The sequence below is a fragment of the Alligator mississippiensis genome, chromosome 9, assembly GCF_030867095.1.
Source record: "Alligator mississippiensis isolate rAllMis1 chromosome 9, rAllMis1, whole genome shotgun sequence".
Lineage (NCBI taxonomy): Eukaryota > Metazoa > Chordata > Crocodylia > Alligatoridae > Alligator > Alligator mississippiensis.
The window spans coordinates 12,791,549-12,819,430 of record NC_081832.1 but is presented as its reverse complement, the minus strand read 5'-3'; the positions used below and the strand labels follow the sequence as shown (position 1 = coordinate 12,819,430).

At 40.4% G+C, this 27,882-nt stretch overlaps 1 protein-coding gene across 1 annotated transcript; it reads left to right on the top strand.

Annotated features, from left to right (window-relative positions):
- The first annotated feature begins 92 nt into the window (after positions 1–92).
- Positions 93–27,882, top strand: PARD6B (par-6 family cell polarity regulator beta). The gene is made up of 3 exons (XM_006267409.4): positions 93–288; positions 7,988–8,210; positions 23,691–27,882. The coding sequence occupies exons 1-3, from the start codon at positions 223–225 to the stop codon at positions 24,518–24,520; spliced, it is 1,119 nt and encodes a 372-aa protein (XP_006267471.2). The 5' UTR covers positions 93–222; the 3' UTR covers positions 24,521–27,882.

Here is a 27,882-nt window from a genome sequence, read left to right as displayed (position 1 = left end):
CCCCTCCTCCGCCGGGCAGCGGGTGCGCATGCGCGGCCGCCGCAGGTGCGCCGAACCGCCGGCCCGTTGCGCATGCGCGGAGCGCTCCGCCCCTCCCCCCTCGGCGCGGCAGGTGCCAGGCCCGCGGGTGGCTCCTCCCCGCGCAGAGGGGCGGCCGGGCCGGAGGACGGGCTGACCGCGTCCCCCCTCCCCTCCCAGGAGGAGGCTCCGACCGCCTGCGGCATGAACCGGGCCCAGCGCGGCGTCGGGGGCAGCCGCGGCCTCGGCACCATGGAGGTGAAGAGCAAGGTGGGTCCCGCTGCTGACTCACCTGCCGGGCCCGGGGTCACTCGCGGCCCGGCCCGGCGGCGGTTGTCCGCGCGAGGGCTCCGCTCCGTGTCGCCCCGAGCTGCGGCTCTGACGTGGGAGATGAGCGGAGATTAGCGGCCGCAGGTCGGGGGGCGGCGGCGGCGGCGGCGGCCGGGGGGGGGAGCGCGCCCTGCCCTGCCCTGCCCTGCCCTGCCCTGCTTTCCTCTCCTCTGTCGGGGAATAAGGGAGTCTGGGGGCGGGAGGGGACCTCTAGTCCGAGCCCTTGCCTGAGGCAGGAACCCTGACCAGGTCCCAAGGAAAAAAGTGGGGGAGGAGAGAGACAATGATAAAAAATACCCCTTACGCTGGGGGCGACATGGACGAGGGGAGCGGTTGCCGTGCCGGCAGACCTCCCCCTGCAGGTAGAGCCGCAGCTGAATAAGTCACGGTGCAGGGCTGCGTTCGCATGCTCGATTTCTTTTTTCTTCTCTTTTCCTGGCATCGATAGCGATGTTGGTCTGAGGAACGGGTTGATTTTGTTGCTTTCCCGTGCCCCTAAGCAACAGATATATTTGAACAGCATTTTTCAGGCATCGACCAAGATTCAGTCCCGCCTAATATCTTGCTCGCTGACGGTGTTGGAACTCAGCATTGTAAAGGTGTTTATCTGTGTTATGAAAGGGTGTGTCAAGCCATATTAGCCAAATACAATTGGGTAACTTGATCTAAAAAGCACTTTTTTCCCCCCCCCTCTCAGCAAATGCGAGTGTGCCTGCACTCGGGAACTTGTTTTCTTTCATTTGTGGAAGCTGCAATGCAGGCTTGGTATAGGCATTTTTACCAGCGTGCTGTTTAGTTTGTAACAATCTGCGCCCTGCCTATTTTTACCGCTTCCATCTTTCCTGATGTTAACTGTGATCAGGGCATAGATATATTTGAAGGCTCCGTGACGTGGCGGTGTAGATAGTAAAGGTATCAGCAGCTTCTGTCATAGGTTGTACTAATAACGTGACAGTTTCAGAAAACCTGTGTAGATAAGAGTCCATTGGTGTAACAGCTCTTGGGTGATTAAAATGAAAAGTGCTATTTTAAGCATGTCTATAGATATAGTTGCTCATAACCTTTTTCCACTTCTATATTTTCATTTAATGTAATTGGAGATGCACCTTTTTTTGTTTTGTTTTGTCTAAAAATAAAAACCCCTCTTTCATCAGCCCTAATGTGTATGAATCAGCTTGGTGTTTCAGGCCACCAGTTCCCAGATACAGATGTCCTGTTTGAATGAGAACAAAACTGAATGTTATCAAAGATGTTATATGCATGCCCTTTTGGTGTTTTGGAAGAGGCGTAAGTTGCTAGTGAGTGATGAGAACATCTTAAGCTCTGTACAGATCCATATGTCAGTGGGTGTCAGGGTCTGTCACTGGATCTGCTTGTCTCTGTTGCAAGGGATGTAAAGAAGCAAAGCGTCTTGCTTAAGCACATTTTTGCAGGAATGTTTGTATTCCTTTGCTGGAAACAGAGAGATCCTCTAATGAACAGTTTTGCTGTGTCCTAATTTACACTGGAGAACTTAACCAAAATCACAACTAATGTATGTATGTGAGCAGAAGCCTGTTTCAGACCACAGCATGCACTTGCTGGCAGTACAGTTCAAGTGAGATGCTATAGAATGGATATTTTCAGAAGGATGAAGAACTTTTTAGAACCAAAGAATATTTGCAGTTGTACTTGTTTCACTGGGCACATCAAATCTCATTCTTTTGAAATGCAAAGTGATTACAGTATCAGTTGTAGAGACTTTTATCTTTGTGTATGGTAGTGGGCAACAAACCAGCATACAGGTTTCCTTGCTTTATATGGGTTCTGTATGTGCAAATTTTCTCTTATGGGATGACCCTTTTTATACCAAAAATTTGTTATATGTGAGGTCTGTTCACTCTTATGCTGCTTTGCGCAGCGCGTTGTGGGAGTGACATGCACCAAAATGTAGTCTACTGTGTGGATCTGTGCTCTTTGCTCATTGTCTGCAACACTTATTTCTGTAGTTGTCATCCCCATTATGGTAGTGCCATGTACTTGTGTGTACTGCCTGCTGTTGGCGAGTACCAAAATTGTCTTGTAAAAGTGGTAGAAATGGTCAGTACAGTTGAGGTTTTGGAACATATCCCTATTTATTGCATTGTAAAGTGGGTTCCCTTTACGTGAATTTGAGTTATGTGCCGTTTTCCAGGAACACATGTACAGCATAAAGCAAGGGAAACCTGTACTGTGAGGTTCCTCTCCCCACTCCTGCCCTCCCATCTAATATGGTGCTGAACTAGTTTCAGTGTTCTCATAAAATATGGTGTGGCTGTTTGTAGCTCATTGGATTACTGCTGCAGCAAGTTATCACATAAAGATAGCATTGGGATGCTGCAGGGCAAGAGTAGTCAGCATTAGTCTTTCTGTAGTAAAGCATGTGACTAACATTTCTCAAAAGAGTGTAATTTAGTGTAGTTCTAATCTAAAAAGGAAATAGTCAGCAATGCATCTAGCATATAGGTGGGAAGTGTACTGTGCTTTTCCCCTTGTAAAATGGGGATGCTCTGCTGTTCATGTTTTATGAAGTGCTTTAGTTCTCAATTAGCAGGTAACCCCTTTCTCTTCTGCAGCCCACCTTTTTAAGCATTTTTTCTTCTTTGAATACCCATCTTCTTAAACAACCTTGCCTTCCTTGGAGCTTTTCTCTTCCATTTTGTTGTAGTGCAGCTTATCTAATAAGAGTAAAGGAAAGTAATTTTTATGTTCAACTGCAAAAATAATATGATGTTTTGAGAGAGCATATAAACTGATGAAATTATCTGATTCTTGCTCAGAAACCTTACCCACTTTGAAACAGAAATAGTGAGAGCTTTGCCAAGTATGTGGAAAATTATGGGCCAGGCTTTCAGACTCTTATCACTTACCTGTAGTAACTACCATTGGATGCAATCATAATTTAATATACTTATTTATATATGCATGTGATTTAGGAAAACTTAGCCCTTTATCTGCCATATTACAATAATGTCAGAGATACAGTCCTTTTAACTCTGGCACTTCCTTTTATCTCACTAAATTGCATTAAACAATAGCCTCTGGGGAAACTATAAAATAAAATAAAAAGGAATAAAAGTGTAATGTGAGAAATTCTTTTCTTGTTCCTATTTCAAATTTTATGGGAAAGTGTTTAAAGAAAACCAAAGAGAAATTCTTGCTGATGTCACAAAGAAGCTTGCGTCATTGATGTGAAGGAAATTCCTCCTGCCAGTTTTTATTTACTTTTGTATGCAGGTGTGATTGAGATAAGAATGCAGGTGATTCATTCTGCCTTACTCTTGGCTAATATTACCATAATTAGAATATCTACAGAATGGAGATATTTGCAGTGAATCGTTTTATTTAAAACTTGCAAGAAGGGTGGAGTGTTGGAGTTCAGAAGGTATACAACAAGGGGTGCACTAATAGATTTTTGGGACCGATAGCCGATTTTTAAGGAGGCATGTCGGCTGATACTGATCTGATTTCCGATACCAGCCTGGCAGCTTAGAGAGCTGCATGCAGCTGGTAAGTCTGGTGTGGTGGAAGGGGAGGAAAGGGTTGTGGGGGGACAGATAAAGGCTCCAGCAGTGAGGGAGGAGTGGGGCTGGGGCAAGCACAGCCCAGCCAGAAAGGAGCCATGGTTGTGGCTGCTGCATGCTGCTTGTGCAGGAGCCACTGATCCGGCAGTTCCCACTGCTGCTTCTGCTGTTTGCCCCCCCCACCCCCAATGCCCCGCTGGACATGTGCCCTTGGATCTGCACAGGGTGAGGCAGGCTGGGAGCAGGCGAGCGCTGGACCAGCAGCACACAGTGGCGGGAGCCGCCACTTCCCATGCCCCCCAGACGAACCATGGCTTCGTCCTGCGCCTGCCCTGACTGGGCAGTGCTTACCTCAGCCCTTACCAGGCTGTTCTCCTCGCTGCTGGGCTGCACTCCTCTCCAAGCTGCCAGGCTGTGCTTCTCGCTGCCTACATGCTGCACTGCGGCTGTGCGCATGCACGGGCATTTATCGGCCAAATCATCGTCCACATCAGGCCGATTTTCTGATACGATCAATTTTCTTTATATTGGTGCTGATCTGATACCGGACTGATATATCAGTGCACCTCTATATACAACTGTTTTGCTGTGCTCTGTGTTTGGTGCTATGAGCAAATAATAGGGTCCTTGTCTCTATGGAGTTATGACAGGCTTCTAAGTGAATGCAAATAAAAGTTTTGATTACATTCTTTTGGTGAATAAAAGGGAGATGAAGATTGACTGGGGCATGATAAGAGGCCTAATTTCAAGGAAGGCAAATTCAGTCTCATTTATTCAGTATGGACCTAGAAAATATGTGGTATACTACACAGGGGGTATACCTTACCCTCAGGGGGGAGGGGGGCTTGGGGAGGATATAGCCACCTGAAAACTTATCTTAGCCCCCCTGTAGCCACCCCTCCTAATACCACTACTGCCTGCCCCATGCAGCTGAGCCTGCAAAGGAATGGTGTTCCTGGCAGGGGCAGTGCCAGCCTCTTCTCGGGCGTGGGGCTGGGGCCGGGATGGAGCAGGGTGGGCTCAGCTGTGCAGGATGGGTGGTGGTGCTGAGTGGGGTGGCTGTAGGTAGACTAAGGTGAATTTTGGGGTGGCTGTAGCCCAGGGGTGGGCAATTATTTTAGGCAGACAGCCGCTTGCTGAGTTTTGGCAAGCCATCGAGGGCTGCATGACGGGCAGCCAGGGGCAGATTAAAATTAATTTTTCTAAATTTTTTAGGGGCCCCATGGGCTGGATAGAATGTACTGGCAGGCCGCATCCAGCCCACCCCTGCTATAGCCCCTCCCCAGTAGGAAGAAGCTGTGGCCCCTGGGCTTGGGGCAGCTTCCTGAGCCTGAAACATGGTGGTATATCTGGGGTCAGGCATCTGGCAGCCCCAGCATAATTAATTATCGGACAACATTATCAGCTTCAATGGCAAAAAAAAAAAAGCCAATAGCCAGTTATGTTAATTTTCCTTTTATCAGTGCTGATCCAATACCCAACCGATATATCAGTGCACCTCTTAATATGTTTAGGTTCCTAACTTCTCAGTTGAAATCACTGGGGGCACTTCACATGTTTGGTGCATTAATTAGAGTAGCTCCATCCTAATTAAAGTGCTACCATGTCTCATGTATCAGTGTCCCTGTATTTAAAAATGGCAGTGAGGGCGCTTGAACTAAAGCTTGTTTGAGCTTTAGATAAAGCGCCCCCCCCCCCCCATTTTTAAGCTCGGGGATGCTGATGCATGAAATGCAGGAGGTTGGTGCAGTGTGTTAATTGCCACATTCCAGCTGATTCAACTGCATTGAAGTAGCCTCTGTGCTTGTGTACAGGCACGAGTTTAGACAACTAACTACCTTCATGGCGCTCCCATTTGTCTCTTCGGATCAACCTATACAAAGCAAGATCCTATTGTTTACACTGACAAACTATCACTTTTAAAAAAATTTTGTGTAGACAAGGCAAGTTTTCATTTTAAAATGCTAGCTATTGGATTTTTAAAACAATCAATCTTCAATCTTTTTTTTTCTGGTTCACATCCTTTTAGACCGTCTTGCCCCCACACATTAGTTTGCTTTAACTCTGCCCTGCCTTTTACTGTGTGGGAACAGTGCCTAGCTCAGTTGGATGCTTTCCTGATTTGGTCTGTAGGTAGTACTGTTATACAAGTAAAGAAAGAGCTTCAAATGTAAGGAGCTGAGGAGGGTGCATGGTTTTGACTCTGAGGAGAGTATCTGGATTAGCAAAACGCATATTAGCTACAATTATCACAGTTCCACTAATTGATGTGCTTTTTATCATTAAGATTCAATTGTGGCCATCTTACTGTGTAATTTTGAGTCCTGCTTTCATCACCACTTCTACTGTTGCTGTCATTTAGAGCTGGACTGGTAGTGAAATAAAGATCTGAATCTAATAAAGACAGATGTTTAAATAGGCTAAGGAATAGGATTGACCTTTTCCCTTTGAAAGCCTGGGGCAAAAAGTGGCTAAACTTTTTAGAAGATGGGATACTCTTAGTTTTCCTAGTCCAACAGAGCTTGATTCTGCTGCACAAGTGCACAGCTGAGCACCACTTTACAGATGATTATCTTGGTGTTTCTGCATTAATGATTGAATAGTGAGAGCTGAAATGTTTGTGCCTTTAGACTGTATTGTTTCCCCTTGGAGATAAATGGGGTATTTCACACTTCTTGAGCTCAGTTTCAAGGACTCTGCTGAGCTGTGTGCCTGAATTGACTTACTCTTGAATTTAGTTCTTACAGTAAAGGTTTTTTCCACATCTTACAGAAAGAAACGTAACTTAAAAAATTTACACTTAAACTGGTAGTGGATTGCAGACTTCAGTGTGTGCATGTGAAATTCTGTAAGAAGTGTCTGACAGTGGCAAGACATTGATAGTGCTGGTAAAACTTCTATTAGTACATTAGGCATAGATGAGCCTATCACACTTTCAATACCCTACATGTTGTGAAAAACCATAATGGCTTTGAAATGGAAAGATTGCCTTTCACTACAAGCACTTAAATCTGTCAGCTCACATCTTAAGACCAGGTCTGCTGTGCAAAATATTCCTACACTGTGTGGATGCAATTTACAGAGATTGTAAATGGTCTCAATGCCAAGTGAAACAAGGTTTATTGAGAAAAGCACAGCTGGCAAGGGTTTACTCCAGGTCTTTTAGTTCTACAACACAGCTGGTTGTGTTAGGCACTGCCACTAGGCCACCAAAAATAAGTAATTAAGATTTAGGCCTAGTCTGAACTAGAAAAGGTTTGCTAATGTATCTGTACAGGTGTATTTATACTGGCTCCCTCTTACTGCATTTGTAGTTTATAAGCATGTACTGGCAAAAGCCCTCTGCCAGAATCACTATCTCATAGTAAGCTTTTGTCTGTTCATAAAAATATAAAAAAGAGCCCCAAAGTCTTGGTTATTCTCTAGATCAGTGGTTCTCAATTTATTTGCCATAGTGGGCCACACTTGCAGCTCTTGATGTGTTATGTGGGCTGTGCCCATGCAATTTACTTCCAGTGTATCAATTGACAGGGTGTCACATGGGCCATAGCAGTGTGCTGATTGGGCTGTATGTGGCCTGTGCGCCATGGGTTGAGAACCCCTGCTTTAGATGACGGCAAAATAAATGTTATTAGGTACAGTTTTTATCCCAGACTCTCATTATATGGCTGTGGTTCTGCAACCCATACAGCCCAATTGCTTTTTGTAAGTATGTAGCTCATAATGGTTCTTTCAGATTGCTTTGTGTCATCTTACAGGTGAAGAACCTTCTATGTGATCATTTGTGCTCTTACTTAAATAGTAAGAGCAAAATTGTGTGGAATCACAAATATGCATTTTGATCAAGGCTACACATTTGAGTTGATTACTTCAAGACAAGTAATGCAAATATTTGAACACTCCTGCATGGCCTTTGACACTCACTAAAGCTTTTAGGAATTTTGCTGTCGTTTAAGTTTAACTTGTTTCATCCCCCAGCCCTGCCAAGTGGAGCAAATTTTTAATGTGATGAACTTATTAATGTAGTTGTCAAATTATTCTGTTGTACCCTTGTACATTGATCTGGTTTTAAAAAAAAAATTTTTTTTTTTTGGTAGTTTGGAGCAGAATTTCGACGATTTTCTCTGGAAAGATCAAAACCTGGAAAATTTGAAGAATTTTATGGATTATTGCAGCATGTACACAAGATACCCAATGTTGAAGTTTTAGTTGGATATACAGATATTCATGGAGATCTGCTGCCTATCAATAATGATGACAATTATCATAAAGCAGTTTCCACAGCTAATCCTCTGCTCAGGATTTTCATTCAAAGGAAAGGTAAGTATAGTTATTTGTAAACACTGTGTAAAATAATAAGTTAAGCCCCCTTTGTGTATACATTCATACCCTGTTCCAATTCAAATTCCTAAAAGTCGCATGTTGGGAACAGTTCTGTTTCTTCGTTATGATTTCCATAATGATCTAATTTTTCTTACTGATCTTTGTTCAGACTCCTACATGTCCTTTCCCACCACAGACTCCTCAGAAAACAGTCTGTGTTGTTGCACCTTTGTCCTCTAACTCAGCTACCAAACAACTTCTAAAGAAATACAGAGAGGTGTAAATGTCTGTAATAACTTTGATTTAAGCCCGTTGCTTCCTACCAAAATAAATGTTGGCCATTCCTTGAACAGGGGCAGGAGTAGGGATATACCTGCTTTCAGCTTTAATTTTTTTTTCCATAAATAAGTATGGTTAATTATTAACTAAACTGGATGAAGACATTAGAACTGGAACAGCATTCCCTAGTATGTGACCCCTTTTTTACCAAGACTTTTATTAAGACAGATTAAAATATTCGAAGTCAGAGATGCTTGGGCCTGCTTTGCTTCACACAGAAAGCTTTAACTGTACTATGCATTCAGCAGATCCTAATTAAATAATAGGAAATTAATGAGCTTCAAAAGAACTTGGTTTGAATGCCTTTTTTGAATTATCAGTATAGCTTAGAATAATGATATCAACTGCTTCATTTATCTCATGCTTCCAAAAACATTTGGTTGGTTGGTTGTTTTTTCTTAATTTTCAGCATGGTACAGTTCTGTTAGAGTTCAGGTGCAATTACTAGTCAGTGTGGGAATTTTTCTTCTCTTCTTTTCCAAGCAACTTTCATTGAAATCCATCTCTAAGATCCTTTTTCATTAAGGAAAACTGATTATGATCTTGGTCGGGTTTTTTTGTCTTGTGTAATATAGTCTACATTTCTTTTCAAAAACTTGAAAATGACAAGAACCAAGAGTCTAATTATAGTATTCTAGTTGGCTTCTCTGGATTCACAGACAACTCACGATTTCTCAAAGATTTCTCTTAACACAGGAATATGTAAATTTTGTGCAAAACACAGTTTTCCTATATTACAGCAACAAGATGACTGTGTAGTTGAGCTCTGAATAACAAATTAATTGCAACTTGCTGTATTAAAAATTGAGCTTTGCTGTTTCTTGTTGCTACTGGTTTAAACATCAACAGAATTGATTACTTTTGAGCTGGGAACTTCATCTAAGATCCAAATCATCTGTTTCTTCTGAGTCTTTTAAAAGCCCATCTTTTTCTTGAAACATAAGTTTTCAAACAAAACACTTGATAACATTTGGTAGTTAGTGATGTTGCCATGATAGCCCAGGAATTACACAAGAGGCAAGGATTTTTGGGGGGGGGGGGTGATAACTTTTATTGGACCCAGGGCAGTAATAACCTCTTGTAAATCATCTTCTTCATCTCCTTCTACGACCAGGTCTCTCGCCACCTGGACGTGGGACACGAGGTAGCCGTTATATACCTAGACTTCCAAAAGGCTTTTGATCTAGTATCCCACGATATCCTTGTGGGAAAACTGCAAGATTGTGGGCTCAGCTGCTCGATGGTTCAGTGGTTGGAAACTGGCTACAGGGTGGGACCCAGAGAGTTCTCATGAACAGATCTGCGTCATCCTAGCACAAAGTGGCCAGTGGTGTCCATCAGGGGTCTGTGCTTGGACTAGTGCTTTTCAACATCTTTATCAATGATTTGGATGGAGGAGTGTAAAGCTCACTGTCCAAGTTTGCTGATGACACCAAGTTATGGGGCAGTGTGGCCATGCCAGAAGATGGGTTGCTGATACAGGTGGACCTGGACAGGCTAGAGAGTTGGGCAGACCGGAACCAGGTGAAGTTTAACATTTCCAAATGTAAGGTGCTCCATCTGGGGGCAAATAACCCTCAACATACATACAGGCACGGAGGTGACAGCCTGACCTGTGCCACAGCTGGAAGGGACCTAGGGGTAATAATGGTTGACCACCGCATGAACATGAGCTGTCAGTGCGATTCAGTGGCTACCAAGGCAAACAACATGCTGGCATGCATCAACTGATACATCTTGTGTAAAACTAAGGAAATGATGCTCCCTCTGTACTCAGCGCTGGTGAGACCGCAGTTGGAGTACTGCGTCCAGTTCTTGGCATCGCATTACAATAAGGACTTAGAAAAACTTGAGAGGGTCCAGAGAAGAGCCACCCATGTGATCAGGGACTTGCAAGGCAAGCCATATGAGGAAAGGCTGAGGGACCTGGGCCTCTTTAGCCTAAAGAAGAGAAGGTTGAGAGGGGACTTGATAGCAGTTTACCACTATATCAGAGGAGTGCATCAGGAGCTTGGTGGATAACTGTTCACTAGGGCACCCCTGGGGAAGACCAGGACCAATGGATACAAATTCCTGGAAAGCCACTTTAGGCTTAATACCAGGAAAAACTCCTTCAAGTCAGAGTGTCCAGACTGTGGAATAAGCTCTCTCCAGAGGTGGTGCACTCACCTACCCTGGAGGTTTTCAAGAGGAGACTGGACAGTCACCTCACTGGGGTCAGTTGTCTTCCTTCCTAGAGTGATGGGGCTGGACCCAGTGATCTGCAAGGTTCCTTCCAGCCCCTAACAATCTATAAATAACGTCTGGACCTCTGTCAAGTATAGAATTTCCAGCAAGATGTATTTGCTATTTTTTTGTTGTACAGGGAACAGGTATGTACTTTATATTTCAACCCTGAATAGGCAGAGATGGACTAGATGATCTAATGCATTTCTTCCATCTCTGGAGTCTGATTCCATTTAATTCCCTCCAGTAGCCATATGACGAGAGTAGTTAAGCTACTTTGTCAGACTAGGATTATTGAGGTTATGTTTTAGCACCATATGTTTTACTATGTTACTAGAGTTTTACATATAACTCATTACACATGCATTCAAGGTAAAGTTATTAACTTGGGCCGTAGAGCAGTTTGTTTTGTACGCTGACCAATTCTAATACAAGTCACTCCATTTAGTGGTCAGTAAGAAAGCGTGGCAATCAGGCACTTTTTCCCCCCCTCCTCACTTTGATACCAAACAACATATTTTTTGTGACTGTCTCTGAGCTGAGAGCTCTAAGGAATAAAGAGCATAAACCCAGGTTATATAAAGTCTGAAAGCTAAAACTTACCATTTATATCATACAGGTTGTACTCACTTTGAAATACATACTGATAATCAAAATTTCGTTATCAGCAGATGTGAAACCTCAAGTTTTATTATATAAAGTAAATTGAAATAAACTCTTCTGTTTTATTTCTTTAGTAAATCCATTATGGAAGAGTTATGTAGTAACTCAAGCCAAGTTATTGAGTTGAAAACTAGTAATAAATTTATGTAATAATCTGATTGTTCAGGTGGATGCAATTGCAGCTCTTCATGTCTTATTGTTTGATTGCATAGTCTTTTTATTTTATACTTGAGTGCAGATGAAAATCAGGTATGCCTGAAGAAATATCAACCTGTGATAAGGCTTCTATGTCACCTTCCAGGTTCAATCTCTATCTCTTTCAGAACTGGAATTTTTCAAGCTGATAAACAAATACTACTTTTTCTTATTTTTTTTGTGGCTTTTAACATACCCTTTTATATTGCTAGAGACTTTTTCTATAGAATTTTTTTCCAGTGGGAGAGTTTCCCCCCCAAGCTAATTCCACCAGGGAAACATTAGGACCCTTAGTTAATGGAAAAGGAAGAGGTGCTGGTCTAACAGGTATGCGAGGGTGCCTATACATGTGCATAGAGGCTGCTCCAATGCGTTGCAATTACAGCACGTCAGATTAGACTCAATTTAATTGAGTCTGCTGGAGTGTGATAATTACCACGCTGCAACAGACTCCAGCGTCACAGGCATCAGCATGCCCACACTGAAAAATGGTGGTACAAATGCCTAAAATGTCTAATTTATGTGTTAATTAGACTGCCTTGCCTTTGCTAGACTTTTTCCATAAGTTTAACGGGTTGTGGTTAACCCTGTGCTTCCTTTTCTGATTATATCAACCTGCTAACTTGTAAATACTTAGAAGCCTTCACTCCAGCTGCTTGCCTCCACCACCCCTTTCCCCCGCATACCCTTAGAGATGGCTCTGGATATATTACTCTAGAGCAATTGTCTATTTATTATAAAAGGAATTTTAGGATGGAATTCAAATAGACAAGTATCATTTTGGAAGAGGTAAAAGGAAATTTAAAGACTAAAGTGGTGCAGTTTTAATTAAAACTAGATGTATGAGACTCTCTGTCTGCAACAGAAATCTGACTTAAGGATAAAACTATTTTTGAAACAGCTGTGAAGTTCATGCATGCAGTGAAGACTAGCTGGATATGCTTTTTTGCCCCTTCTCAATGAAACCGAGATTTGGGGAAACATAATTTCTTGCAACGTAAGACTAAGCCACAGACTTCGCTTTACCTTTTATTTCTACAGGCTTATGGGATTAGTTCTTCTGTTCTTACTAACGTAGATTTTTTTGCTACATTACAATTTCTAGCCTTTTTGTTCGATGAGACAGGGCTTCCACTTTCCCTGGAATGGCTGTTCTATAGCATAGTAGATGTAGCCTACAGTTTTGCTGGATGTACGTTTACAGGTGCAATAAATCTTTGTGCTTCAAGACAGATTGGCACCTACTTAATATTAAAGAACAAATCACTCTAGAGCATAGAAAGGCTGTATTTAAATCCACTTTCATTATGTAACCAGCTTTAAGTACCTTGCTTCTTGCCTGTACAAAGAAGCTTGAGGTTAGAGTAACTTGTGGCTATGTTGTGAATGAGAGTTGTAGAGGGTATACAAGAACAACGTTTACCAGAACTGCTTTTCATTTTGAGAATTGTCAATTGCCAAAATTTTGGAAGTGTCAGCAATGTGTTCGCATTTCACTGAACCACAATGAAACTAATATTGGTCCCACTCAGTAGCTGGTAGGAAGTAAGGAGAGTTAAATTTTAACCTTCTTCCTTCTCCCTGTTTTCTGATGGACATTCCAAGACTCCTTTCCCTCACGATTTTTGGTGTTTCAACATCTCTTTTTCCTTGAAATTCTGGCAAGAAATGCTGAGACAAGCATGCTTTCTGTGAGAGTATGCTTTTCATCCTAGCAAGGCCTCTATTCTTAGTATATGTTGTTAAATGTTGAATATAGTTGGTTCGTTGCACCTTTTAAAGTTTTAATAAATTAGGGTTATGTTGTGGTATTTCACTGAGAAATGGCACATGTACACTGCTCACATGCTGTTTGAGCTTCAGCTCTTGAGTGTGAAAGAATTCAGGTTACTGTTGACAGCAACAAGCCATCTTAGATGGATCTTGTATGTAGTACCCACAATAACACTCTTGTTTTACTGTATTATAGTATGTTTTAGACACAAATGTAGTTTTAAACTTAGTATTTCAGTAGGAAATGTGGGGTAAGTTACCTATTATGAACATTACCAGTCTGTAATGTTTTTGGAAGCATGAGATAAATGAAGCAGTTGATGTCTGTAATAGGATGTCCTGTTACGTTTTGGAAGCATGATGTTGGACCTTCCTTTAAAAGCATATTGAAGAACACTTCAACAATAATTTCAGGTATTAAAGAATATTGGATTTAAACTCAGTTTGGTCACCTGTAGATTTGTGCATGTGGTGAGGGTTTTGTCTTTTTTTTTTTAAGTGTAAAAGACATGCAAACAAATTAGTGGTTCCCATTTTTAGGCTACTGAAATGGGGAGTTACTTATGCTATGTGGGCATTCACCTTAATGTATTTGTTATTAACATCATGTCCTTTGGCTTTATGCCAAAGTATTTTTCACTGTAGCTGTAAACTGATTAGTTAGAACAAAGATGCCTTTATACTCAAGCATATTACTTTAGAAAATTTGTTTGGGGGTGGAGGACAGGTTAAACAGAGTCATGTTGTCTGGTTGAGTTAAGAAGTGATTAGTCTTCATCAACCTTCTCCTATTTCTCCCAAAATTAAATAACTTTTAATTTTCTGCCTTAAAGTTTGTGTTGGCATGGAATCAGTAAACTACATCCCAGTTCATTACTAGACAAAAATCCCTAATGCCTTGTGTAGTCTGCTGCATGTGCTGGTTTTCTGGCTTGCAAATTCAGGGATACTGTTCTACAAGTGCCTCCTTGCTCCTCTAAGAGGACTTCTCTAAGGTAAAACATCAGTTTTAATGAGAGTGTCAGACTGCAAACACAACCATCTCCTTATGATGGAGAGATCTTGAAGTCCAGATCTCTTCTTATGTATTGGAACCAGCTTTTTATACGAAAATTAAATTCTTTGAAATCTTATGTAGTATCACTTTTTAAAGTTTATTTTTTTGCAGGTTAGGTTCCTGTGCTGCAAGAAGTGCAGCTTAAAAAGTAGAGTCTTATTATATTTGGTTATACATGATAGACAGTTTAATAAGGAAAGAATGGATACAATATATGCATACTGCAGTTGAGTTAATGTTACCACAAGAATCTTAATGTTTCCACCTTCAGTTTTCTTAACTTTGAACACATTAATGTTGTAATACTTAAATAAAAATAAATGCAAGAATTATTAATGAAAAGAAGAGTTCCCAAGTCCTAAGTAAAAGATTTCTCAACCAATATTGACCTAAAGGCCAAATGCTGTTTAACACTCTAGGACCTTGCAATCTGGTGTGTGGGGGAAATGTCCATAGTTGAGGCTTTTTAAAATGTCCTTGATGGTGGTCAAAATAGTCATGTTCTTGCTCTAGCTTTAATTCTAAAACAGCTCATTAGAGATGGTTTAAATTTTCCTACAAAAATAAGGGAATATGTTTTGACTCAAAAGATTTGGGGGGGGGAGTTCTGATTGCCTGAAAACCGTAACTGAAGCTGTTCTGCTCTTTAGTGTTGTTACTAGTAATGTTTATAATAGGTAACTTACTACACATTTCCTACTGAAATTCTAAGTTTAAAACTACATTTGTGTTAAAACATACTATAATACAGTAAAACATGAGTGTTATTGTGGGTACTACATACAAGATCCATCTAAGATGGCTTGTTGCTGTCAGCGGTAATCTGAATTTTCACACTCAAGAGCTGAAGCTGAAACAGCATGTGAGCAGTATACATGTGCCATTTCTCTTTAAGTGTTAAAATGGTCCTACTCTTCAGAAAATTGAATAAGAAGTCTGAAAACTAAAGTCTGACTTAAAAGTTTGAGAAAGGAGGGGTCATTCAAATAGTTCTAAATCTTGACAGATTTTTCCAGTGGGTTCAATGAATTTCCAGGAAATCTCCACCAGTGGTACTTTTCTGGAGCAAAAGCAAATTAAAGCGGCTGTTTGGTGTTCTCCTACTTAGTGGTAAATTTGCATAGGGCTTATTACTTGCTTCCTGGTTGGACCTCCCATCGGTCTAGGACCTGGTTGGACCTCCCAAGGGTCTGTAGAAGCACATCTTTCACTGTTTTTGGCCTTCATCGTGCAATCTTAAAAAATGAAGTTCCTAACATCCCAGACAGATATTGTTAGCAGTTCTATGGAACAGCATGTCATATTAATATGACAAGATTGTGTTTCATGTACAGGATCTTTTGTGTGTCACCGATGAGACAGGTTTTTCTTCTTTCAGATCACAAGATCTTAGACTTCTTTCTTTCTTGCCCTTCCCCTTTTTAAACATTCTTAATAAAACTGGTTCCAGTGCCCAAGGTCACATGACAAATTGTTTATACCTACAGTACCTGCACAGGTGTGCTGCTATCTACAGGCATCATTTTGCATTCCTAAACTATGAAAGTAGTTGTGTAAAATAAGACTGCTGTACAGCACTAAAACTGTTCAGTGTGCAGTCACATTTCCAAATGAAATGTCTATGTTACAACTTGGAAAATGCAAGAACATTGTTGACATAATGTAAAGTTCTTTATACAAAAACCAGTTTCAAGTTTAAAGTGTTTAGGTAAGTAACAGTTTTAGCCTTTTTACATTTTTTTTCTTTGATCATCACTCTCCAGCTGAACATTACAAGAATTGCTACCCAGGTCAGAGTAAAGTTAAATTGCCCTTCAGGTAAAAAGTTTTATTATGAGATTCTTAAGTAGGAGATTAAAATACTGACACATGTACACTTGGAGAGTTTTTTTTATAAGCTTTTCAGTGGTTTGTGCCATAGACACTTATTACCAGTAGCATACAGTACTATATGTTATGTAGTTATACTGTACTTCTGTTTGGATTAAATCACTGTTTCAAATTGGTGTACATTTACTTTGTGGCGGGGAGGGTTGGCTGTGGTGATCTCAAGCAGAGGTGTCTAACTTGCAGCCTGTGAAGGCTTAAATTGCAGCTCATGGAGATTGTTGGCGCAGCATGGGAACCCACGGGATAAGTACCACTGCTGCTCAACCACCCAACCCTACACCCTTTGTTCGCTACTGAATTCAGGGCCTCTGCTCACCTCTGGCAACTCAAGTTGGTGGTAGGAAAAATGGTGGGAGGTGTGACAAGCGCCTATGTTTGCCCCCCTGGGTCTGGAGTTGTGCTGACAAGCTGCTGCTGCTGCAGGGGCTGTGTAAGTTTTCCGGCTTTGTTTATATCAGGTATGCAAGAGACGAAGAAATTAAAAAGGTAAATATAAATGGATGGGACGGAAGAAAAAATAAACAGCTCTACATCTGTTAATACTATGTTATCTGTTTCCCATGGTGCTCTGAACCTGTTCTCCTCCCTAGAAAATATAAATCTAATAAATAAAGTCACAGGTTGTTGCAGTCAGTGTTGTTGTAGCGATCATAAAAGCCTACATTTTTAATTATCCCTAGTAGAGAGTACTACTAGATGGCAGTATAACAGACTTAAAGATGTATGTGACCCACGCAATTTTGAGTCACCAAACTGAGTTCTCCCTCCAAACCAAATGAACAGCCACTATGTTTGATCATTTATAGAGCACTATTCATTCTCTCAGTTATTGTGAAACTGATGCAAAAATATATGGTTTTGGTATTCAAGTACCAAGTTTCCACAGGATCATAGGAAAGTAGGGCTAGAAGGGACCTCACAAGATCATCTAGTTTAGTCCCCTGCTCAAGGCCAGATCATCTGACTAAACTGTCCCAGCCAACTGTCTGTCTAATCTACTCTTGAAAGCTTCCAAGGATGGAGATTGCACAGTTTCTCTATGTAGCCTGTTTAGTGCTTGACTTTATAATCAGGAAATTGCTCCTAATCTCCAACTTAAATTTCCTTTGCTATAGTTTGAGGCTGCTCCTAGTCCTGTCCCCTATGGCCACAGAGAAAAGCCCATCTCCATCCTCTCTCTAACTGCCCTTCAGGTATTTGAAGGTTATCGGATCTCCTCTCAGTCTATTCTTCAAATAAAAGCCTAGTTCTTTCAGCCTTTTCTCTTAAGTCTTGCTTTCCAATCCCTTAAATCACTTTTGTTGTGTTGCACTGGACTTTTTCCAATCTGTCCACGTCCTTGAAGTGTGGGACACAAAACTGGACACCAGTACACAGTTCTTGATTCTTTTATGGATGCCACAGGGTACCACACAATGTTAACACTGTTAGGTATTCCAACATGATTCATAAGATTATGGTTTCCTATTTGAAATACCTGGGTTAATGTCAAGTATCTATAACAATCTGAACTCTGGCCTGTTGTTGCACAGTTGAATGTTTTATACAAAGTAATTAAAAAGCATTGGAAGGAACTCCATATTGTATAAACATCAATGAAACTTTCATTAGAAATTATTCAGTTTGTCACCCTTTAAATCATTCTATTTAGTCTCTAAATTCCATGTTACTTATTCAGAGAACAAACACATTTTCTATAACTTTTAAACAAAGTTTATTATAGTTTCTAGGGTCAGAAGGGACCTGAACAGATCATCAAGTCCGACCCCCTGCCCTGGGCAGGAATGAGTGCTGGGATCATAATACCCCAGCCAGCTATCTATCCAACCTCCTCTTAAAGACCCCCAAGGTAAGGGAGAGCACCACCTCCCTTGGGAGCCCATTTCAGAGCCTGGCAGCCCTAACCGTAAAGTAATGCCTCTTGATATCAAGCTTGAACCTGCTCTCAATCAATTTGTGGCTGTTGTTCCTTGTAATCCCAGGCGGTGCCCCGGGAAACAGAGCCTCACCTATTTTCCGTTGGTCCCCACTGGTGAGTTTATAGATGGCCACCAGATCCCCTATCAGTCTTCTCTTGTGTAGATTCAGGCCCTTTAGTCTTATCTTTGTAGGGCCCGCCCTGCTGCCCCTTGACAATGCGAGTGCCTCTCCTCTGGACCCTCTCAATGCTAGCCACATCCCTCTTGAAGCGCGGCACCCAGAATTGGACGCAGTACTCCAACTGTGGCCTGACCATGGCCTCATAGAGGGGAAGGATCACCTCCCTGGACCTGCTTGTGATTCATCTGTAGATGCACAACAAGGTTTAGTTAGCTTTACTGACTGTTTCCTCGCATTGGCGGCTCATGTCCATCCTGGAGTCAACAATGACTCCAAGGTGTTCCCCAGCCTATAGGTGTGTTGCAAGTTCCTTCTCCTTAGATGCAACACCTTGCACTTGTCTGCATTGAATTCCCTTCTAATCTCATCCTCCCACCTCTGCAACCTGTCTAGCTCTAGTTGGATTCTGTCCCTCCCCTCCAATGTGCCCACTTCTCCCCACATCTTTGTGTCATCAGCGAATTTGGACAGCATGCTTTCCACTCTCACCTCCAAGTTGCTGATAAAGATGTTGAATAGCACAGGCCCATGGACCAAGCCCTGGGGAACTCCACTGCCCACATCCTTCCAGACTGAAAACGACCTGTCCGCCACCACTCTCTGGGTGCGACCATCAAGCCAATTTGCCACCCACCTGACTCTGTAGGCATCAATGCCACAGTTGCCTAGTTTTTTTATGAGAATGGTGTGAGAAACAGTGTCAAAGGCCGTCTTGAAGGCCAGATAGACAACATCCACCTCAACGCCCTCATCCAAGAACTTGGTGACCTGGTCGTAAAAGGAAACAAGGTTAGTCAGGCAGGATCTGCCCACAATGAACCTGTTCTGGTTGCTCCTGAGCATTACCTCCCATGCTGGGCCCCCGCAGATGTGCTCCTTGATAATTTTCTCAAAGGTCTTCCCAAGGACCGAGTTGAGACTAACTGCCCTATAGTTACCCGGGTCCTCATTTCTCCCCTTCTTGTAAATGGAGACCACACTGGCCTTTTTCCAGTGCTCTAAGACCTGACCAGAGCACCACGAGTGCTCATACAGCCGTGCCAGGGGCCCTGCTATGACCTCTGCCAATTCCCTTGGTACCCTTGGATGAAAAGCATCTGGACCTGCTGATTTTATACATGTCCAGCCGCTCCAAGAGTTCCCTAACTAGATCGTCCCTGACCCTACGCATGGCGTTGTGTCCCCTGAGCCTGAACTTGTTGAAGAGATCAGCTTTTTCCCTTGCTGCAATCACCAGATTGCCAAGCCTGTCCTGTAGGGGCCCCACATTACCTGGTGCCTTCTTACTCTCTATGTATTTGAAAAAGGACTTCGTTATCCTTAATTCTGCTTGGCAGCCCGAGTTCCATCTCTGCCTTGGCCTTCCTAACCACCTCCTTGCAATCACAAGCAGTGGAGGTCTAATTCTCCTTGGTGATTGCTCCTTGTTTCCACTGATTGTATACCACACTTTTTGCCCTCAGGCCCTCCTGGATGCCTTTACTGAGCCAAAGGTGCTTTTTAGCACTCTTGTCCGCTTTGGTTCGTGTTGGGACTGACTCTGTCTGAGCTCGGAGGATCATCTCTTTAAGGAACAGCCACACATCCTGGACTCCCATCTCATTGAAGCTCCAAGTCCCCAGTGTCTCTCTTACTAAACTCCTTAGCTCAGAAAGATTTGGCATAGGAAGATTATTATTAGAAAGATTAAAATTAAAATTTTAATTTAATGATTTGGCATAGGAAACACTGTTAATAATGAACTCTTCTTAATATCTGGACTGTGTCTTTTAAAATTTAGCTTAGTTGTGGTGGTTTCCCGATCCCCAGTTCCTAAACTAGAGGAGTTCCAAGCTTCTCTTACACAGGCTGGTTTTAATTTTTTCTTCAAGAAACCATAAAGTTATAATCCCATTATTCATTAAAACTTAATTGAAGTCCCTGAAGTATATAGCCAAACAATTCTCTGCCAGGGCACTGTAGTACACTAGGGTGCCTAGTGTACTCTTTTCAAGAGTGCTGTGGGTGCTGCAGAGTTTGCAGTTAGGCATGCAAACAGGGTTCACAAGATAAATCCAGTTTTCAAAAAAGGAATCCATAGCATCAAAAACATCCTGACCTGTTGTGGTCTTAGAGTTCTTTGCAGCAGGAGACTTGCTCTATTTTTTTTCTGTAGCCAAAAATAAGTGAAAACTAGGTACTGGCATTTTCTGTGGAGTGCTTTGAGTTTTAGAAAAGGTTGAGAACTGCTGGTATAGCCTGTTCAGTTGTCATAATTTTCTAGTTGCCCCCACTTTATCTAGCTTCTTAAGGCAGGTAGTTTTTTGATGTCTTCTATTGGATCAACTGTATAGTTAGGAGAGATGTTAGGCAAGCTTTTGCGCGCACACTGTCCTTTATCAGGTCTCAGGAAAAAGCTGTTGCATCTGAAGAAAGCTTGCCTAATGTCTCTCCTAACTATACAGTTGGTTCAATAAAAGATATCGCAGAACAAAATTCCTCACCTCTTACACTTCCTGGGACCACCACAGCTACAACAATGTTCTAACTCCGAGGTGGGCATTTATTTTGGCTGGAGGGCCACTAAGGGAGTTTGAGCTGGGTCACAGCCTTCCTCCACCCCCCCCCCCCCCACCCCCCTCCAGCTCACCAGAGCTCCTTAAGTGGCCTCTGTATGCAGCTGGGATGGGACTGTGGGCAGGTGGGGAGCAGCATCCTGGAGTGGGATGGGGCTGGCCCTGGGATTGAGATCGCAGGACGGTGACAGCTCAGGCGCTGCTGCCTGCACTTCCTTGCAACGGGTTCTGGTCCCACCCCTGGTGGTGGGGGCGAGCCAGGTGGGCTGGGGTGTCCTCAGCGTACTGATAACTTGAACTCTGCAAGTGAAGCAGCAACACTGTGGAATGAGTCCTTTGTACTGATATCCTGGCATATGCAGGATTTACCTGTGGTGGTGCTTCCTGTGCTCCTTCAGCCACAGCACCCGAGTGCTAATGAGGTGCCCACATTGAAACAATGGTGGCAGTGAGTCTGTGATGATATGAGAAATGGTTGGAGCATTCTGAAAAGGAATCTCTGCCCTCCCAATGTGAGGTTTTTGGGGGATTTTAAGGAGTCAAGGTGAAAGCAAAAAGGTAACTGCCAAATATAATATGGTTCTATTGACTTAGCTACCTACTTCCACCCTATAGTCAGCATATGGCATTGAAAGTCAATTGTTTTATTATTTCATTGCCTAGTAAGATTTTGAAGCTACAAAACATACAATCAAGAACCCCCTCTTCAGACCAGCTTTGATACATTTCTTGCTTTGTCAACTTGTATACTCTGTTTACACTTTTAGACAAATGATTTTATATCCTTTACGCTACAGTTCAGTTTAGAATTGTAGTTCTGTTCTGTTCTGCTTATGGTATTTATAAGTCTTAAATGTTTGAATGTTTTGTGGGGGTTTAGGTTGTAGCCGTGTTGGTCTAAGGATATAGGCAGACAAGGTTCCTTGGGTGAATTTGATATCTTTTATTAGACCAACCTAAATGGTTGGAGAATAGTTATTAAGCAAGCTTTCGGGTTCAAAAACCCTTCGTCAGGCTAAGGAAGTTGCAGCAGTTGGTGTGTGCTCTTCCTGGATGGAAGACTTTTCATCCCATCCAGGAAGAGCACACACCAACTGCTGCAGCTTCCTTAGCCTGACGAAGGGTTTTTGAACCCGAAAGCTTGCTTAATAACTATTCTCCAACCATTTAGGTTGGTCTAATAAAAGATATCAAATTCACCCAAGGAACCTTGTCTGAATGTTTTGTGTCATTGTGGTTCTTCTGCAGCTGTTAACTTCTAGGTACATCCATTAAATATATTTCAGTTTTGAGGTGAATAGGAAATGTTAATTTTTGTGAATGTGTTTATTTTCTTTCATAGGTGGGAGGTGTTTCCCAATCCTAATATGCATGACTTTCAGTTTCATTAAATGCTATTAACAAAGAGACCTTAATTTCCTCTTATGCAGAACTTTTGGCAGAGGTGATATCTTTTATTAAACCAACTAAATAGTTGCAAAATTGTCTTTTATTTCCTCTTATGTTTTTACACTTAAATAGTATTTCCTTAGTTTGCAATTGGAATTATAATTCTGTTTTTTAATCCTTTTTTTATTTGTCTCGGTTGAGAGTTAAAGCACCACTTATGTAGGCACAAAGAAATTGTGGGGTAGCTGATCTCAGGAGTTCACATGCTAACTGGAAAAACAATGTAGAAGTATCTATTCTTCTATAAAGGATTAAAATACTTGTTTTATTAAAATGAGGCAAAGCTATACAAAGCACTGGAGAAGTGCTAATGTGATTAGCCTGCTGACACTTCTTGAATTATTACCTCCTATGCTAAAATTCAGCTAGAGATGTTTGTTTAAAATATGTATTTGGCATGCACTTGGAATTAAATTTTAGTTCAATATCACAGCTGGCTAACTCTCTCTTTTCTATAAAGAAATAATCTCATAGTTTACAGGCTTAAAGAGAAACTTTAGTGACTATAAACCATTTAGACACTTCTGTCAACTCAGATTATGGCAGTTATATCAGTTGTTTAGAATTTTCCTGAAGTATTTTCTGCTGTGCTGTATCTTGGGTTTCTTTTTTTGTTGTTGATCAGACATTTTTAGCATGGGGGCAGGGAAGAATAGAATTGAATAAACTTTCTGGAGTTTGAATCCAGGTCAGTTGGCTAGCATCCAGGTACTCAGCAATAATAGGTCCACTGGCTGCTCTCCCTTTCTCATTCTTTTCTATTCCCATTAACTGAAACTTGAGGGGAGAAAATTAACAAATGAAAATATTCTGGGTAAGAGTCAGGTACTGTTTTGCAAATGTCATTGACAACTAGGTGGGGAAAAGAGGTTTTAAGCTTTTGTATTCTTCCCACTCTTTATTTATTTAAAAAAAAAAAAAAAAGTTAGTGTCTCACCTTAATACCTGTAGTATTAGGCTACTGATTTTGCTTTTAACTTTTTTAAACCCCTAATGGCTTTTTTTCGTTCATAGTTATGAACCAGATAAGCGTAAATCAGACTTGGTTTCCTGTTAATGTAAAAGCTGTTTTGCCAATGAAGAGAACTGTTGCTAGTATTGCATGCTGATAACTTTATTAAATGTTTTAAGCCTTGTCAATCTAAAATGCTTTGATTATTGATGGCTATCTAATCTAGATTGGACAGTATAGTTCATGCTAATTACTGAAATATGCTATTTGTTTTTCAGAAGATGCAGACTACAGTGCTTTTGGTACAGACACTATGACGAGGAAGAAAAATGTTTTATCAAATGTGTTGCGTCCAGATAACCATAGAAAGAAACCGCATGTTGTCATTAGCATGCCACAAGACTTCAGGCCAGTGTCTTCTATTATAGATGTGGACATTCTTCCAGAAACTCACCGCCGGGTACGACTTTATAAATATGGAACTGACAAACCACTTGGATTCTATATACGAGATGGCTCTAGTGTGAGAGTAACGCCACATGGATTAGAGAAGGTACCAGGCATTTTCATATCCAGGCTTGTTCCTGGAGGCCTTGCTCAAAGCACAGGATTACTGGCTGTCAATGATGAAGTACTGGAGGTGAATGGAATAGAAGTTTCAGGAAAGAGTCTTGATCAAGTTACAGACATGATGATTGCTAATAGCCGTAACCTGATCATTACAGTGAGACCAGCAAACCAGAGAAATAATATTGTTAGGAACAGTCGGACTTCTGGCAGCTCAGGTCAGTCGACTGATAATAGTCTTCAAAGTTACACGCCACACATTGTGCAGAATTACCATCCAGAAGAAGAAGAAAGTGATGATGAAGACATTATTATTGAAGACAGTGGTGAGCCACAGCAGATTCCAAAAGCTGTCCCGACCTGCGAGAGTCTGGAGTCATTGACACAAATCGAACTTCTTCATGAGTCAACACAAAATGGTTTCATTCCTTCCAGCGAAGTAAATTTATTTCATTCAGCAGGCAGCATTAACATGGAGTATGAAATACATGATGCAGACCAAAAGTCCTTAGAAGAAGATGGAACAATCATAACATTATGAAATTGCATCATTACATTTTACTATTAACTGAAGATGCCATATACCTTTCAATTTGGCACAGTATGAAATGCAGTTTATACCTCTCAGCCTATTTAACCACTACAAGCTGTAAACAAATAGAAGGAAAAAAATAAGTACAGTAAAGTTAAAAAAAAATGGTTGCTTATTTCAGTTTCATAGTTTTATACATGTGTGTAAATATTTTACAAGCAAGCGTAAATAACTGGTAAGCCTTGGACAGAGGTAAATCTCAGTTGAAAATGAAGGATGGTTGAGAGGTATGACTTTATATTTATTAAGTGGGGTACTACTGGCTTTTGAAAAGTAAATTTCCATTACCATGTGAGGTAGATTAAATAATTAATTAGACATACAACTTAATTGTTTCTAATCTTCCAGGCATGGCCATGTAAAATTACTTGGAAATGCTCTTAACTATGATTGTAAATTCTAATGTGAAAGTTTTAATAATCTTTCAGTTTTGTACCTTGGGGACCAGTTCTCTTCTCTTAGTTTTTATGGTATTTAAAGTGGTCTCTTATACTTTGCTCTAGTTATTAATTATTGTACTTTACCTTTCGGTACACTTCTAAAGAAATTTAAATTCAAGAGAGGTTATAAAACTAACATCTCACCTGATGCTTATTACATGTTCAAAACATTCTAGTGATGTTAAAGATTTTTATTAATGGAAAGATAGTTGAGTGAAATTGGTAGTAAGTTGAAAGTTGTCTCGATTTGTTTTTCTTACATCCAAGTTATTTCTTATTCCAGATTCAAGCAGTTTACATTGTTTTTTCTTTTTCTAAAACAAAGTCAAACCTGTCTTTTGAAACTTTGAAATAAATGGGCCATGAACATTTAATTTATGAAGGTCCTGTAGACAAAACAGTATCAGAAATAATAGCCCTTGTGCTGCAAGCACTTAAGCAGATGCTTAACATTTATTTACATGGAGCTATCATGCTGAATGTTAAGCATCTGGTTTAGTATTCTGTAATTCCAGGGCTATAACTATATTAAACTCTTCTGCTAGTGGCATAACGTTTCTTCAAAACAGTTGCTTTTGTGGTAGTAAGGAGAAGGCATTTAAACTCTCAAGGTGGTTAACGCTATTTGTGCAAGCTAATATTTTTAATAGGAATCTCGGGTGAAAGTTGCAGGTTTGTTTTTTTTCCTAAGTCAATTACGAGTCCTGTGGACTTCAACCAAATTATATTCTATCAGTTTGAAGTATTTCAGGCTTCTTGACTTGTGATGTTCAATATAGCAGTATGGGATGTTTTAAATTACAGCATGGGCTATTTTATTATCAGCTTTGTGGCATTTTAATAGTAAGGTTATGGCTCAGCATTTTAAGCATGCAGCTTCTTAGAATTTTTTTTACTAACAACTATTAAATTTAAAACAGGCAAAAAATATTTCCAGTTTAAGAATATAAAATGGGACGAAAATAAACATGTTGCTAGTTCTTTTAAATTTAAAAACCTTTTAAAAAATCCATGCTGCTCAAAACTCGACTTTTAGGGAAAACTGGGTTTTTTGTTTGTTTTTATGGGTTCTCCTTCCCCTCTCCCTCCATTTCTTTGGTTTGAGGACCTCCTTCTCTTCCCTAGAAACTCAGTGAATGACTTTCATTTATTCTAGTATTGTTCACTTTGTGCCTTTTGTGTACTTGAATGTATGGTGAACAATCAAATGAGTAAAACAAACTTGGATTAAGAGAAGAGAATGAAATCCACAGATACTGAACTGGTAGCACACTTCTTAATACAGGTGTAATGCTTTTGATGGAATTGTTTTATGGGTCTAATATGGTACATTAGTTATGTAGCAGTTTGGATGTAAGATAAGCTATTAACTTACACATAAGCATGACACCTTAGAACACTAGTGTTACAGGATCATAATTTATTGCTTAAATACGAACGTGTAAGACTAGTGCGCTGCTCAGCTTAATTCCTACTTGTATCATATTCATGAACACTAAGTTTGTAAACCAGTGTTAAGAACTTAAGGAAATTTTAAATAAGGTTATACAATAAAACTGTACATAAATTTCCATTTCTTAGGACGCTTCCTTGAAACTGACTGGCTTGATCAATGAGGAGGTGTTCCTTTGAGTAACACATTTATTTTTGTGAAAAGTACTCAATATAGACTAGCTCTACTTTGAAGAAATTTTACGATATGTGGTAGAATCGAGCATAAAAATCATTTTAAAATGCCTAAAGAGTAAGCATTTTATGCATTTGGCAATGAAAATGACAGACTGCATGGCATGTAATTGCTTAACACTGCAGTTGCCATAATAGACCATTTCTAAAAGTTCTTCTACCAATCTCCTACCACTATATAAAATTGCTTATTACTAACTGTTTTAAAATCATATTACAGGATAATCAACTATTGAAACAAGTTGTTTAATTGACTTTTATATATAAAAATGGTACTGGGGATTCAGTATAAAGTTTTTTTTTCTAAAGATTATACAGATATTGTTAGCCTTTCATGCACTACCTCCTAAGCTTTTAACAGTTCACATCCTCTAAAATGTCTCTGTAGAGGAAAATACTTCACAGCTTCACTCTTTTGTACAAATTTTATTTTTAGCTATAAAATCCAAAATTGATATTAAGTTTATTAATGCATGATTGACAATAGTAAGCTGCTATTAATGCACAGTTTGTGATAAATATCTAATGTGTAAATTGTATTTTTAATCTAGATTTTATAAACTAATTTATAACATCCAAATTATTTCACAATGCATTGGAAAACCAAAATTCTTTTAAATAGTGTTATATGGGCATGTACATGCACAGTGAAAGCAGTCAATCCCTCTTTTCTACTGGCAGTCTGAAAGCAGATTGGCCTTCTAAGTGCACCTTATTTTAACAGAAAAAAAAGTTAATTGAATTTAAGACACACTTCCTGTGAAGTTCAGTTATGGTACCAGATAATAAAGCCGAACTGTGAATCATGTTCTTCCACAGCTTATGTAAATTTAGGACAACGTTCTTATGAGTTATCTGCAATATGTACTCCTCTGAATATTGTGTATTTTCTAACTTTACTTGCAACTTGATTTTTACATGAATGAAAAAATGTTTGAAATGTCAAATATCAGTATTTTTCTTACAACCTTAGTGTATAATGTACATTGATATCTCACTAAATGAATGTTGATTTTTACAAAAATCAAACTAGCATTAGTTGTATATTGGTCTTATATTTTTACAGTCGGGGACAATAATTGATACAAAGAAATGGATGTAGAAATGTGATGACTATTTTTAACTTGACAGACAACTCAATGTGAATAAAAATTTGTATAGCTTGTTTTTGAAAGTGAAAATCGA

Excerpts from the sequence above, each read along its gene's own strand:
- PARD6B (XM_006267409.4), top strand. The coding sequence starts at position 223 with ATGAACCGGGCCCAGCGCGGCGTCGGGGGCAGCCGCGGCCTCGGCACC. Across the intron at positions 289-7,987 it reads CCATGGAGGTGAAGAGCAAG|TTTGGAGCAGAATTTCGACG; the intron begins GTGGGTCCCGCT and ends TTTTTTTGGTAG. Across the intron at positions 8,211-23,690 it reads GATTTTCATTCAAAGGAAAG|AAGATGCAGACTACAGTGCT; the intron begins GTAAGTATAGTT and ends TTTGTTTTTCAG.